The sequence below is a fragment of the Camelina sativa genome, chromosome 17, assembly GCF_000633955.1.
Source record: "Camelina sativa cultivar DH55 chromosome 17, Cs, whole genome shotgun sequence".
NCBI lineage: Eukaryota > Viridiplantae > Streptophyta > Magnoliopsida > Brassicales > Brassicaceae > Camelina > Camelina sativa.
Genome location: NC_025701.1, coordinates 6,331,308 through 6,347,555, shown reverse-complemented (window position 1 = coordinate 6,347,555; position 16,248 = coordinate 6,331,308). Strand labels below are relative to the sequence as shown.

General features: G+C 32.7%; 3 protein-coding genes across 4 annotated transcripts in view; all 3 read left to right on the top strand.

Moving 5' to 3' along the window:
* On the top strand, positions 866-1,485 carry LOC104759208 (PI-PLC X domain-containing protein At5g67130-like). The gene is made up of 3 exons (XM_010482162.1): positions 866-971; positions 1,067-1,290; positions 1,399-1,485. Exons 1-3 carry the CDS (start codon positions 866-868, stop codon positions 1,483-1,485), a joined length of 417 nt encoding a protein of 138 aa, XP_010480464.1.
* On the top strand, positions 3,765-6,183 carry LOC104755668 (probable phospholipid-transporting ATPase 11). Of its 2 annotated transcripts, none has more exons than XM_019239449.1 (7): positions 3,765-4,254; positions 4,479-4,828; positions 4,915-5,003; positions 5,103-5,211; positions 5,308-5,523; positions 5,614-5,816; positions 5,906-6,183. In XM_019239449.1, the coding sequence occupies exons 2-6, from the start codon at positions 4,694-4,696 to the stop codon at positions 5,761-5,763; spliced, it is 699 nt and encodes a 232-aa protein (XP_019094994.1). In that variant the 5' UTR covers positions 3,765-4,254; positions 4,479-4,693; the 3' UTR covers positions 5,764-5,816; positions 5,906-6,183. The 2 variants fall into 2 exon arrangements, with proteins under 2 accessions (XP_019094994.1, XP_019094993.1); XM_019239448.1 differs by having other exon boundaries at positions 4,344-4,828.
* LOC104755667 (hsp70-Hsp90 organizing protein 1-like) overlaps positions 13,757-16,248 on the top strand; it is a 4,862-nt gene continuing 2,370 nt past the window's right edge. The window contains exons 1-6 of the mRNA XM_019238857.1: positions 13,757-14,832; positions 14,956-15,244; positions 15,361-15,446; positions 15,548-15,771; positions 15,860-15,920; positions 16,054-16,131. Of these exons, the coding sequence (XP_019094402.1) occupies positions 13,807-14,832; positions 14,956-15,244; positions 15,361-15,446; positions 15,548-15,771; positions 15,860-15,920; positions 16,054-16,131 (1,764 nt within the window). The 5' untranslated portion in view covers positions 13,757-13,806. The remainder of the gene's footprint in view (positions 14,833-14,955; positions 15,245-15,360; positions 15,447-15,547; positions 15,772-15,859; positions 15,921-16,053; positions 16,132-16,248) is intronic.

Below are 16,248 nucleotides of genomic sequence, written 5' to 3'. Positions count from 1 at the left end.
AAAAAAAACATGAAAATCTTGATCTTTCATCAAGATTTGGGATTTGGCATTCATTCTTATAGCCAAAAACCAAAGATCCAGAAGATAAAAAACAACGAGAAAAAAAGAAACAAAGAACAAAAAGACCGCAACACTTTGTTGACTCTCGTCACACTATTCGGTTTCTCTGTTCCGTTGCTTCCGCTATTAGATGAACATCCTGCCACGATCTTCGGGCTTCTTTCATCATTACAACTGTGTGATGATCCTACAACACAAACATAGATGAAATCACACTCATTCTACGATAACACAAGTTCAATGACAAATATAGAAACTATACCATAGTGTTACTTTACTATTAATACGAATCTAAGACCAAAACAAAATGTAATGAAATCTACTGATAAGCTAGACGAGCTACCTCCTCCTGTTGCTCCGCCTCCACCTCCATCGGAATCAACACAGAGTTGTCTATTAGAAGAAACCAAATGTCTCTGCAGAAACCCACTTTTGCTGGCAGTGACCCATCTCTCATTCTCAAAGGACACCGTTTGGTCATCAGAATTCCCAACTTTAAAACTCTGTCTCTCACATCTCCTCCTCTTAGCTTCCATTCTCCTCAAAGACTGCATCTCTTTCCTTTTCCTCCATTCCTGATTCCTCTTCCATCTCCGCCGGTAACGACGTCGTTCTCACTAAACCGACCGTAAGGAAAGGTATTCTAAATTTTTTGAATAAGAAGATTTAATCAATTCTTTTGTCAAAGTTATACCAACGTTTTTCTACGAAAGATCATTCTCTTCTTAGTTTTAGAGCAACAAGTCAGTAACAATGGCCAGTTTCAAATTCTTCGGGTGGTCAAGATTGACCGTTGGTTAAGGATATGGTCGCCAATAACCAACTGTTAATCGTCTTCACTTCAGCTGAATCGAAGCAAAACACCGAAGGAATAGCTTACCAGTGGAACTACTACGTAGTGGAAAACCAATGTGAGTGTGATGAATGAAGATACCAAATTTCCGGTTTAATTTTAGTTAGTTTAGAGATAAACCGATGAACCCCAGTGTGGGTTATTAATTTTCAGATGGAGACGATGGAGTTAAACCAGATACGTGTAGCAATAGAGGAGAATCTGCACCCTTACCCAACAAAAACAAAGCTTTGGTTTTGGTAAATCATTTCAAGACAGTTCCGGTTAAGATCTTGACTTGTGAGGATAACTCTGAACAACTTGTCGATATGATTAAGACATGTTACTTAGCCGCAGGGAACCGATGGGCCAATTATGTTGCCGTCAACTTTTACAAGGTAAGATTATACTTTTACAACGTAAGTATATATTAATATATATGGTTCAAAAACATAACTAAGTAATGAATTTTTTTTTTATTTTTTATTTCCTTTGGGTTGAAACAGAGGAGTAGTGGAGGAGGAACATTTCGAGCAGTTGATAAACTAAATGGAGAGCTTCTATGTGGACGTGATGATGTGCATGCTTGTTAATTTATTATTACTGCCAATAGTGATGAGTTAGTTCTTGACTACTTTCTTCGTGAGCTTTCTATGTGTACGTGATTCGATGCTTGACTAATTTATTCGTAATGTCCAAAAAACGATTTGACGTATTTGCTGTGCAGATCGAGTGTGACTATATTATTAATCGCATGAACATAACGTGGTAATATGTAATCAATTATTTTAAAACAGTATCAGATCTGAATATCTGATCACATGTACTGTGTAGCGCANTCCATTCTCCTCAAAGACTGCATCTCTTTCCTTTTCCTCCATTCCTGATTCCTCTTCCATCTCCGCCGGTAACGACGTCGTTCTCACTAAACCGACCGTAAGGAAAGGTATTCTAAATTTTTTGAATAAGAAGATTTAATCAATTCTTTTGTCAAAGTTATACCAACGTTTTTCTACGAAAGATCATTCTCTTCTTAGTTTTAGAGCAACAAGTCAGTAACAATGGCCAGTTTCAAATTCTTCGGGTGGTCAAGATTGACCGTTGGTTAAGGATATGGTCGCCAATAACCAACTGTTAATCGTCTTCACTTCAGCTGAATCGAAGCAAAACACCGAAGGAATAGCTTACCAGTGGAACTACTACGTAGTGGAAAACCAATGTGAGTGTGATGAATGAAGATACCAAATTTCCGGTTTAATTTTAGTTAGTTTAGAGATAAACCGATGAACCCCAGTGTGGGTTATTAATTTTCAGATGGAGACGATGGAGTTAAACCAGATACGTGTAGCAATAGAGGAGAATCTGCACCCTTACCCAACAAAAACAAAGCTTTGGTTTTGGTAAATCATTTCAAGACAGTTCCGGTTAAGATCTTGACTTGTGAGGATAACTCTGAACAACTTGTCGATATGATTAAGACATGTTACTTAGCCGCAGGGAACCGATGGGCCAATTATGTTGCCGTCAACTTTTACAAGGTAAGATTATACTTTTACAACGTAAGTATATATTAATATATATGGTTCAAAAACATAACTAAGTAATGAATTTTTTTTTTATTTTTTATTTCCTTTGGGTTGAAACAGAGGAGTAGTGGAGGAGGAACATTTCGAGCAGTTGATAAACTAAATGGAGAGCTTCTATGTGGACGTGATGATGTGCATGCTTGTTAATTTATTATTACTGCCAATAGTGATGAGTTAGTTCTTGACTACTTTCTTCGTGAGCTTTCTATGTGTACGTGATTCGATGCTTGACTAATTTATTCGTAATGTCCAAAAAACGATTTGACGTATTTGCTGTGCAGATCGAGTGTGACTATATTATTAATCGCATGAACATAACGTGGTAATATGTAATCAATTATTTTAAAACAGTATCAGATCTGAATATCTGATCACATGTACTGTGTAGCGCAATAATATGATGTTTAACTATGGTTAAGCAGCTCTTCCTTTAAACTATGATTAAGTTCATGATTGGTTACTTGAGTTAGAATTAAAGTGATACTATGGAAATAATAGAATATTATGTGTTTAATAAATTATCAACTAAAACATGCAAAATAACCTAATATTGTTTGTTGTGCAGCTCAACAAGTTCGGCACACTGGAGTTAGATTACAAAATTCTATAGCCAAACTTTAATCATTCATTTAGATTAAACATTTTAAATTAATCCGCATTATACCAAACTTGCAATAGATTATGAGGTGGAAACTAATTTCCACATGTGTTGCTAAAGAAAGAGTGTCAGAAGACATATTTTATAATCAGGAGATCAGTTAGTTAATTTAGTTTGATTGATAATAATAATACAATACTAGTAAACAAAATATATACTAATACTAGTCTAATTCTTACTATATGATTTAGAATCAATCAATTAAAACAACAAATTCAATTCACTAATCTTCTTTAAATATTAACATTAAGAGGAAGACTTCGTATACTGGTATACACTTCCTCTCTTCTTGACTCTTCTCTTTTCCAAGAAGTTTTCAAAAGAAATAACTAGTAACCATCCATCAACGACTTACGACTTCGTCGACGGCTCATTCACACACATTCGTTCCTAAATTTCTTGAATAAGGAAACCAAAAATAGCAAATCGACAACTATAGTTTGAATTCATTATTGATTGATTCTTCTCAACTGTTGATGACTTTTACAGTTTGAAATCATTATTGATTGTTACTTTGTCATTTTTGCCAACTACACAATGTTTACAACCTTACACATAAATATTATTAGATATTTCTTTTTCAAATTCTTCTTACAAAAAAAAAATCTTCATTCTTTCTTTCATTTTTTCCATTTCCACTCTCCAAATTTTTTTATACATAAAGATTTTTTAAGTTTCAGACACAAGAAAAGAACGAACAACAAAACAAAGGTATGACAAAGTGTCGTGGGAGAAGAAGGTTACATCTAAGCAACATATACGCATTCATTCAAAGGTCGTAAATCGAGTTTTCAAGAAGACCATTCTCAGATTGGAGGACCTGGTTTCTCACGCGTCGTTTACTGCAACGAACCTAATTCTCCGGCGGCTGAACGACGCAACTACGCCGGCAACTATGTCCGGTCTACTAAATACACTGCGGCTTCTTTCATACCCAAATCACTCTTCGAACAGTTCCGACGCGTCGCTAATTTCTACTTCCTCGTCATCCGAACCTTATCCTTGACTTCTATATCTCCTTACAGCCCCGTTAGTTCTCTGTTACCTCTCGCCTTCGTCATCGCCGTGCGTGAGTATGGTTAAAGAAGCTATCGAAGATTGGGGTCGTAAAAAAACAGGTCTTTAATCCAAATCTTCAAATTCGTATTTTGTAAAAATTAAAACTTTAAACTTTTTTAAATCAAAGTTTTGATTTTTACTGATTTAGGAGTTGATAAAGACGAGTTTTTTCCGGCGGATCTTTTGCTTTTATCGTCGAGCTACGAAGACTCGATTTGTTACGTAGAGACGATGAACCTTGTTTGTTTAAGAGTTGTGCTGAGTTTGGAAATATTGGAAACAGGTGATTCAAAACTCAACTGATCCACCACCGAAGAGAAGCAGGATCGAGAGGAAGATGGACAAAATCATCTACGTTGATGTTCGGTGTTGTGTTTTTGATGTCTTTTATTGGTTCGATTGTATTTGGTACTGAGACAAGAGAAGATAGAGTGAAGTCTGGAGGAAGAACAGAGACCAGACGATGCTGATATCTTCTTTGATCCAGACAGAGCTTTTATGGCTTCGGTTTACCATTTCTTCACCGCCGTGACAGCGGATCGTGAGAGCTTGATCGATGAAATCACAGAACGGATGGAACGAGATTTAATTATCCTCGGTGCTACTGCTGTTGAGGACAAACTTCAGAATGGGGTATGGCTCTTTTAAGACTAATAATATGTTTTGGTATTTGGGTTGAGTAGGAGGACTATAACAGGTTGAACTTGATTGTGGTTTAGGTTCTGGATTGTATCGACAAGCTAGCTCAAGCAGGGATAAAGATTTGGGTTCTAACCGGAGACAAAATGGAGACTGCAATCAATATCGGGTAAGACAAGTAACACAAGGGATAAAGATTTTTGTTTTTTTTGTTCTCATGTCTGAATCTATACATTGTTCTTACATTTTTTTGCCGGAATCTCTACAGATTTGCTTGTAGTTTACTAAGACAAGAGATGAAGCAGATCATCATAAATCTTGAGACACCACATATCAAAGCATTGGAGAAAGCTGGAGAGAAATATGCAATTGAACAGGTACTTTTTATATTTGTAATTCAAACAGTAATATGTTTTCACTATCTTTTAATTTAGGACTTAGGAGATTAATATATGGACCGACTATGTTTGTAGGCATCGAGAGAAAGCGTGGTGAGGCAAATGGAACAAGGGAAAGCTCTACTCACAGCATCAAGCAGCTCGAGCTCTCAAGACGCCTTTGCGTTGATCATTGATGGGAAGTCACTAACATACGCTCTTGAAGACGATTTCAAGAAGAAGTGTCTTGATTTAGCCACAGGATGTGCCTCTGTTATTTGCTGCAGATCGTCACCTAAACAAAAGGCATTGGTAATGTCTTTTCCCGCGGAAATGGTTTTTTTACTGGCTCTAGTATTGCGGTTTCTGGATTCACTAATAGAAGATATTATTTGTTTTCAGGTTACGCGGTTGGTCAAATCTGGAACCGGCAAGACAACTTTAGCAATTGGAGATGGAGCAAATGATATCGGTGTTGGAATCAGCGCGGTGTTGAAGGAATGCAAGCCGTTATGTTACTTAGAGCGACTCTTGCTCATTTCCGTTACTTAGAGCGACTCTTGCTCGTCCATGGTCACTGGTGTTACAGCAGAATCTCATCAATGGTATTCAATTTTTCTCTCTCAGCTGGAACATTCTCCAAATAAACTCTATGCATTTTTCCTAACTAGGTTATTATTTCGCTCTTGTGCAGATTTGTTATTTCTTCTACAAGAATATAACTTTTGGTGTCACAGTGTTCTTATACGAAGCCTACACATCCTTCTCTGCTCAACCCGCATATAACGACTGGTTTTTATCGCTATTCAACGTCTTCTTCTCTTCGCTTCCCGTCATTGCGACTCGGAGTTATTTTCAATTGAGTGTATAAAAACCTTGAAGACAGCTAATTATACTATCCTATATACGCATGGGCCAAGGTGGCATACATTTTCTTATAAAAATAGAAAAAAATGAGTTCCCTTCTAAAATTTTCCGGCCTGCTACAATATACTGTATTATCTTAGAACCAACAATGATCATCATGACACATTAAGTAATTAAGGCCTATATAAGAGAGTATTTTAATATTTTCATAGTATATGATCGAAACTAAATGAACGGTCCAAGTCGAAGGCTTTCTTTAGTTCTAGGGCTCTAGAGGGAATTTACGCATGAGTCGTGTTGTAAATCCATTTGATGAGAATACATATTTCTTCACAACTTGTCCCATAACTCTAATCATTACGAGAAGCCCTAAGAATTAAACCACGTGGGAAAGTGTGTTCCTTTTGTCAGTTTCTTGTCCCATTAGAAAAACTTGTTACATGTGGAAACACTTGTGAAAGATTCTACCATCCTACTTAAAGTTTGGTTTGATCTTACAGTTTATTAGAGAGTACACTTGTATATAGTAGAGAATATACTTGTGAATAATAGGTTGGTTAAGGATTCTGGAATATCCGGTTTATTAATATACAAGTGTACTCTCTAATACAGTTACCAATAGTGATGATGTACAGGCAGTACAGCTAGCTAGCCAAAGGTCAGTATGTCAAATTCGTCTCGTTACTTTTAGACTTTAGGGAATTAGATTGAGCCGATTATTTTAGTTTTTAAACTAAAAGAAAAAACTCAACTTCAGATGAATCAGATCCGATTCATATATATTTGGGTATTTGACCAATTTTTTTTTATAGAGTTGAGGCTGGTCAGACTAATTCCATATGTATGTATATATTCAAAAAAATTGGTAGCATGCAAGCTGACTGGAACTGAAATCAGATCAAGTGTAAATCTTGAAAAAAAAAAAACAAGATCAAACCTAGATCGATCCATGGAACCGATTATACATGGCGTTATTGCCATGCCAAAACGAGGCCGGATTAAGTAATTCCATTATGACATTTTTTAAATCAATAATTGTGGTTAGTTTTTATTGTACTTGTAACTAGTGATTCAAAATCTCCCATGTGCTATAGAGATTATAAAGGTGCATTTGAGAGATACAAAATATTTGCATGCAAACAAATAAAATGGTGTCCTAATTGTGAATTATTTTTAATAATTTTTTTTGTTATGAGGGTCAAAAATAATACTGTATGTTAGTTATTAAAGAAAAAAAATTGAATATATAAATATATATATAATCTGTTGTGGTATTAGAGTTTGAAATAATTTATAAAAGATTTATGTTTAAGTATACTCTGTCCCAGTAAATAATATTTAGGCCCACCATGCACACTTTATATATGTAATAAATAAAACCGCACATAAAATCTAATAGTAACTAATTACCCAATTTTTTCTAAAATTCCTAATAATTAGTAAGCTAATTATCATTAATTATTAGACGTAACAATAGTTTGAATGCATGGCTTTAATCACTATACCATGCACCAAACGACTAATGGCATGAATCATTAAATAAGAAAATTTACTGGATGATGATCTCCAATTCGACGAATACCACCAACTCAACAAACATAACTAATAATTACCTTTAAATAGTTTTGAATTGATTATAACTTTTTTGTCCAATTCAAGAGTAGAAACAATTCAAGAGTATAACTTTTTTGATTATAACTTTTTTGTCCAAACGATTAATGACAGTTAGATATCTGAAAATTTAAAACTTTGGAACGGAACGATTTTTTTTATTTATAGGAACGATTTTGGAATATCATCATCTAGCAGAGCCGGCGCTGAGATTTAGGTGGCTATAAACTAAAATAAAAAAAAATGACTGTTTTTTCTATTTAAAAAGAAAAAAGGAAAAAATGTATCTTTGGAGGTTCAAACCTGTAACCACTTACCTTAGTTAAGAGTAGTTTACCAACAGAGCTAGTAACTTTTTTGCAAAAAGTAGACTAATTAAATACTTATTATAATTGCGGCCGCAAGCACTAGCTTCACTTTCTTGTACCATTAGCCGGTTCTGTCAGCAAGCAAATGGTATATCTATATGATATTTTTTGTCAACATATACGCATATACTATATATATATATGAAATTTAAGAAAAAAAAATGAATTATCTTTGGAGTTGACTGTATCAGTAATTCAGTATGTATGACTACAAAAGTCAACCATTTTACAAAACAATATGCACACCAACCCTCATGATTTCACAGTTGGCCAGCTCAAGGCGTGTGTCTAATTATTATAAGTTAAATTTATTATATTTTCGTTTAGTATATGCTTTTGAAAATGTAAGATGTAAATGGAAATGGGTGATATGATTGCATTTTGGTTTATATGTCTTTTTCGAACAATAATACGAATTATAGTAGTAATCATAAGATAAAGAAATGAACACAAATTAAAAGAGACTTATATTAATTAGAATAAAGAGGGTACCAAAAGATTAAGAATATAAATTATAATAAAAAAAGATTAAGTAAATATGTTTCTAGATCTAATTAAGCATGATGTGTCTATCTATATACACAGCGACATTTATTTATGTTCGAGTTAAGTGTATCAATACAATAAAAGTACAATGTCTTGTTTTCCTATTCTGACACATCAGCTTCTGTATTGAAGCAGAGATTGACACATCATTTAAAATGGATAGCCAATAAAAATATTTGAATTAATACAGCTAAGATTTATAGATCAATTAAAAAACTGTCTGGTAAAAGAGAAGAAACATGGTCACTAAAAGAAAAAGACCATTGGACCACTGTTGTAATAAAAGCCCATATGTGTAAATGAGTTTGTTTAGTGTAAGATTTAAGTGACAAGACAAGAAAACGTAAATATTACTTTAATATATGATTTCATAAAAATAATAACAAAAAAATGCATCAAAAAAATGAGCAACAAGAAAAACATATATTAACAACAACAAACGGAAAAAATCTAAATTAGTTAAAAATGCAATTTTAATTTCATTGGAAGATATTTTAATTTTTCAAATATACATCTAATTTTTTGGTTTAATGAAAACTGAACGTTTTGGATTAACTATATTAACATCCAATATATTCAGTATTGTTTTAGTAAGAGAAGAATGTAATTTTCAAGTAAAAGAAACAAAAACTTCTTTCTTAATAATAAAATTTAAAATATATGTAAAAACTAAATTTATAAAATTAAAAACTCAAGTATCATATGAAAATAGAAATAATACTAAAAATACAAATAACCATTGAACTATCAAAAAATTATGAAACTTGATATCAAAAAACATATATATTACATCATGAAATCAGAAAACTTGATATCTCACAAATATGTTTTGTTATGATATGGTGATGTGCTGAAGGTGTGGAAACCGCTTTGAAATTAGCAAGAAAATGGGATCATGAAAAAAAAAAATTCTCATAGATGAAGTACTGACTTTTCAGGTTCTTTCTTTTTAAGAATTGTTATTCACATCAGCATATTACAAATTTGGAAGTCTATTTTTACAGGCTATAAACGTCACTTATTGTGGCTGCTTTCATGTCGTAAACAATATATAATGGATTAAATTTACCCGGTTTAAATGTAAATGATTGTAATAACAAATACTACGAAATTACAAACTATTGTAGGTTTTTTTCAGTCCATTTCTATATCTTAGCATTTTATAAACCATAATTTTCATGATTAACATAATTTCAAAAAATTAAAAATTATATTTTTAACATCAAATATATTTTAAAATGTATAGAAAACATCCCGTGGCATCGGGCGGGTCTAACCTAGTTGAAAATAAATAAGCCTTGATTTTGTATTCTGTTGTTGCAATTTAGACTATGGAAGGAAATTGTTTTTAAATTGTTTTTTTTTCTTATTTTTCTCATTTTGGAATTTTGGTTTTAAGCTATATATATAATATCAAAAATAGCAACATTTACACCTTCCGTTCTCGCATTCCTAATTAACAGTCGTCCACATGCATGTTTTACGAACTACCTATTATTTTTGAGTGAACTACCTACATATGTATATATATAATATTGAACATAATCTTTATTTTTCTCTTAATTTGTGTATATATATAATATGCATTGATGATTCCTATGAGTTTGGATCCAAAACGAGGGATATATATGGATGATACGGGGAAGACAATATTAAAAGAGAGCCAAAAGAATCATACTGTATTATATGTCTTATGACCATTTCAATGTCACAACTCACAATATAATAACTACACTAGAATATGATTCGTAATAGTGCACGAGTTGAAATATTTTTTTTTGTTTATTTAGTAATTTTTATTTAAAACATTGTATATGTGATTATTTTATTTGTTTTGAAAGTTTTTTTGGATGGAACACTGTACCATAAAATTATATATTAAATTTGACTTATGAAAATAATATATATTGTGTAAGATATATCCTAGTATATCTAGATTTTGATCCGTGGTATAACGCGGATTAAGTTGTGTGATAAAAATTAATTTTTGTTTATTAATTTTATTTGATTTATTTAGTGTTTAACATTATATATTGTATTTTGATTGTTAATTCTAAGACTTAACCTATAGTATAGCGCATATTAACTTTAGGACCAAATATGTAACGTATGTTTGTCAAAATCATCGTGACCGAGAAAGCCTACTAAACAATATTATTTCAAACTTAAATTTAATCTGAGAAATCATATTTTTGAAATTTTAACCTTGTGCTCTAGCAAGAAATCATATTTCTTGAAATTTTTTCATATTGTAGTGACAAATCAAATTAGAGTGTATATAATTTTTAACTTTTTGATCTATCATATATTTAAGATATTCTTAAAAATATCAAATTAAACTATTTTTTAAGATTCCAAATTAAACTATTTAAAAAGTTTATCATAGTATATAAAACTATACAATTCAACAAAAAAATATATGAAATAAATTTAAATATTCAAATTTTGACCCGTTATCCAGTCAAAATTTTCTGATAAAGTTAGGTAAGATTTTATTTTTAGTACATTTGGAAATCACTTGTAATCTGCATAAGAGTGTAATTTCTGAGATTTTTTTTGTCTATATATAGTTAGTTAAATATTATTTGGAGATTTATTTTATTTTTTAATATATACTTTTTAAGAGGATCTTAATCCTAAATCTATATAACCTATCAAATAATTAATTCATATATCTTATTATATAATTAATCTTAGTTATAATCTATATTAATATTATACAGTCTACCAATTTAAAGTCATGTACTTCTATTTTATTAAAAAGAACTAGATTAGGACCCGTGCTAGAACACGGATTGAAATTTCTTTTATTTATATTATAATATATGATTCCGAATATCACGATTAATGCTAGATTAGGACCTTAAAAACTTTTAAAATCAATCATATAAATTATATTTTATTCTAAAATTATAATATAAATAAAAGGGATTTCAACCCGTGCTCTAGCATGGTCCTAATCTAGCATTAAGGTTTAATTTTTAATTTCTGAATACAATTCTGAAGAGCACGATTAATCTTGTTAAATTAGCGAGATTTGATTCCTTTTTTATGATTGAGAATATATTTTTATCCCTTTAATAACTTGTTTATTAATGTGGTTTATGAATAAAATATGTGAAAAATAAATTGGTAATATTGTGATTCTAGATATTTGGAACCATATATGTGATCTTCCGAAAATAAAGTTTGGAATATCCATGAACTATCAATTTGGAATAACTTGTTTAAGATTTTCTGTTACAATTAAGATTTTATTTGTTACAATTAATATATGGATTAATTCATAATCTATGCATAACCTATTTGTAACCATTTATTAAAATTATAAAGTCTACCAAAATAATGTTGTGTACTTCCGTTTTATTATAAAGGAATAACTTGTTTAAGATTTTCTGTTACAGTTAAGATTTTATTTGTTACAATTAATATATGGATTAATTCATAATCTATGTATAACCTATTTGTAACCATTTATTAAAATTATAAAGTCTACCAAAATAATGTTGTGTACTTCCGTTTTATTATAAAGGGGATATCCCAAAGTCAGCGGGAAAAAGCAAAGTGAAATTTGATTTTATTACGGTTTTGTTTAGTTACGCTTAGTTAGTCTCTTCAACATCTATTCTTTGATCAGCTTGGTCAATAAGTTCAAGATGTATCAATTCAAGAGCTTTTACTACGAAACTAAAAAGTGAATTAAAAAAAATTCGAACCGAAGAAATGAAACTCTAAACAATTGAACCGGAAACTAAATCGTATGGGTCAACTAATAACCGGAGTCTCCACAACAAACTCGGGGATATAAGGCCATCCACAATGGGGAATACTTGGTGTGTTCTTAGCCCATTAAAATTATAAATATAATGAATAGTGGCATAAGAACATGTTGTCTAGTTCTTGATGTAGAACTGATCTAGGCTCAGTTCTAAGCTGATGTGGCAAGCTGTGATTGGATACAATTTTTTGCAAACAATTTTTTACAAATTAAAAGAGGATTTGATTTAAACTATGTATTAATTAAATAAAATGTTTGTTTGTTTTAATTAAGTAATATCTTTGTTTTTTTTTTAATCTTTAATGTTTTTTTTGTTTCATAAGAATTTGGTATTGTATTTTGAATTTTAGTACAAGTTTTATAAGTTTGCAATTTGAATGTTATTTTTATAGTTTTTATAAATGTAATATGTTTAAAAATATTATATTATTAAATCTTATGATCGTAAACATGTTCTCCCAATAATTAACTTTTTAACAAAAAATCTTAGCTACCGATCTTAGATTATTTTCATAATATTTTTACTCTAAAAACATCCTAAAGTGTTCCCCATTGCGGATGCCCTAACAAACTCTACTCTCATACCCAAACAGTCCCCAATTTTCTCAACCCCGCACCCCAAAAACAAGAGTCTTTGGGTCCGAATGGTAACCGCGGATTTGGTAGTGCGGGACAAAAAATTTGCTAGTGCGGTACGGTTCAACTGCGGTACGTGCGGGACAAATGGATTTGCGGGATAAGTGCGGTTATTCCAAAATAAGCGGTACAAAATAATGTTTGATTGATGAAAAATAATTGACAATGCGGATTTCATATTATTTTATTAATAACTAGTATAAGTATATATTTCATTTGTTTTGTATTAATAAATATATATTTTAATTTTTAAATTTAAAATACCAAAGGTTATTTAAAATTAAATTTTAATAAATACATTTATTATTGAATCAGTTACTAGTTCAATTATAAAAAAAGGTACAACACAATAAAGAACCATTATATTATAACTTTTTAAAACAACATTTGAGTTATATATATTTTTGTTTGTATAAAAGACTTATTGAAAATAAATCAAAAATCATTACCTATAATACAATGAGAAATAATAGTGAGAGAGAGATTAATTACTTTATTATTTTGTATTATTTTTGTTACTCGGTTCTCAGACTCCTTGGGTCTCATTATTGTTGACGAGAGTTCGATGAACTCTGTGAACTCTGTATTGATTGTCTTAGCTTTATTTTATTTAACATAATTTAATTAAAACAAAAATTGCTTTTGTATGTGCGTTATTTGACAATACGCTGGGTATTAGATAGTTACACAAAATATTGCGGTCCATGAGTTAATATCTCACCAAAAAAACCGCAAACTAATTTATTTTTCTCTTTCTTCAAAACCGCAAATTTAACTAAAACTTCATGAATGGTGTATAAAGTGAAGTTTAGAATAACGCACTTTGAAATCCGCAATATAAGTGTTTCCATTCAAGACCTTTGTATAAATGATATTTCCCAGTTCTCTCTTTCCCAAGAAAGCTCGAAAGAGAGTGATCTCAGATTCAATTCAACAATGGCGGAAGAAGCTAAAGCTAAAGGAAACGCTTCTTTCTCTTCCGGTGACTTCACCTCCGCTATAATTCACTTCACCGAAGCCATCGATTTTGATCCAACCAATCACGTCCTCTACTCTAACCGTTCCGCTGCTCACGCTTCACTTCACCAGTACGCCGATGCTCTCTCCGACGCGAATGAGACGATTAAACTCAAACCGTACTGGTCTAAAGGTTACAGCCGTCACGGAGCTGCTCACTTAGGGTTAAACCAGTTCGATTTGGCTGTAACGGCTTACAAGAAAGGTTTAGATATCGATCCGACGAACGAGGCGTTGAAATCGGGATTGGCTGATGCGGAGGCGTCTGTTTCTAGGTCACGCTCTGCTCCTCCGCCGAATTCGTTTGGTGATGCTTTCAAAGGACCGGAGATGTGGAGTAAGCTCACGGCTGATCCTTCGACTAGAGCCTTTTCGCAGCAGCCTGATTTTGTCAGCATGATGCAGGAGATTCAGAAGAACCCTAGTAATCTCAATTTGTATATGAAGGACCAGAGAGTGATGCAATCTGTTGGAGTTTTGTTGAATGTTAATTTCAGGTCGCCGCCGCCTCCTCCGGGAGATGACTCGGAGGTTCCTCACCCTGATATGGGTCAGAGTTCTAGGGAAGAAGTGCCTGACGTTAAGAAGAAGCCAAAACCTGAGCCGTTGGTGACGGAAGAGAAGGAGAAGAAAGAGAGGAAGGAGAGAGCCAAAAAGGAGAACGAGCTTGGGAATGCTGCGTACAGGAAGAAAGAATTCGCAGTTGCCATTGAGCATTTTTGTAAAGCTATTGAGATTGATGATGAAGATATCTCATATATCACAAATCGTGCTGCTGTTTATCTTGAATTGGGAGAGGTATAAAATTTACATATGTATAGTGCTCTTTTTTATGTTGATGATAGGCTAGAATGATGATTTTGCTTGGTATTAGGGGGACAATGGTGATTAGTTTTTGATGACAATGTGTTTTGATTTCAGTACAATGAGTGCATTAAGGATTGTGACAAGGCAGTGGAAAGGGGTAGAGAGCTTGGGTCAGATCTCAAGATGGTAGCTAAAGCTTTGACTAGGAAAGGGACTGCTTTGACCAAGATGGTGAATTGCTCGAAAGACTATGAACCTGCTATTGAAGCTTTCCAGAAAGCTGTTATAGAGCATCGAAACTCTGATACATTGGAGAGACTGAACGAGGCAGAACAAGCGAAGAAAGAGTGGGAGCAGAAGGAGTATTTCGATCCCAAGATCGGGGATGAAGAGCGTGAAAAAGGTGTTTGATTTTGGCAACTTATTGTGGTCGTGTGGGAAAAAAGAAAGCTTATAGAACTGCAAAAGCAAGAACGAGATAGCGTTTTTACTGTTGCTGATATGGTGTTTCTAATACAGGTAATGATTTTTTCAAGGAGCAGAAGTATCCTGATGCTCTTAAACATTACACTGAAGCAATCAAAAGGAACCCGAAAGACCCAAAAGTAAGGCCATTTCATCTTTCATATGTACTCAAGTTCTTCTACTATGATTCTTTATTTTGACTGTTTGAGTAACTTCCTACTTTTTTTTGCACTCTTGTTAGGGATATAGCAACCGAGCTGCGTGTTACATTAAGCTAGGTGCAATGGCTGATGGAAAAAAGGATGCAGAAAAGTGTATTGAGATTGATCCAACCTTCTCTAAAGGATACAGCAGAAAAGCTGCAGTTCAATTCTTCTTGAAAGAGTATGAGGATGCGATGAAAACATACCAAGAGGGTCTCAAGCATGATCCGAATAATCAGGAACTTCTCGACGGTGTTAGTAGGTAATATTCACAGATACATAGAGATTATTAACTTTCTTCTATCTATCGCCATGTAATTGCTAAAGGTTGGTTCAAATCTGTTCTGCAGATGTGTGATGGAGCCTGCTTCATGTGAAACTATCCCGGAAAAGGGAGTGTTGAGTTTAGAGGTGAAGAGGTTTGTGAAGTGAAAAGAAGCAGAGGTAAAGAATGATATTTAAAATGCTAAAATCTTGTGATGGAACCAAAACAGGGAATAGGGATTTTTGAGATTTCTCATGTTGGAAGTGTTTTGTGAAACAGGCTGTTTCCAAGGCTGGAGAAACCGTACAAGCTGTGATGTTGGAGCCTGTCCCGAAAGATGCAATGCTGAGTTTAGAGGTCGAGACTTTTGTGAAGTGAAAAGAAGCAGAGGTAAAGAATCTAAAATCTTGTGATGGAACCAAAACAGGGAATAGGGATTTTTGAGATTTTTCATGTTGGAAGTGTTTTGTGAAG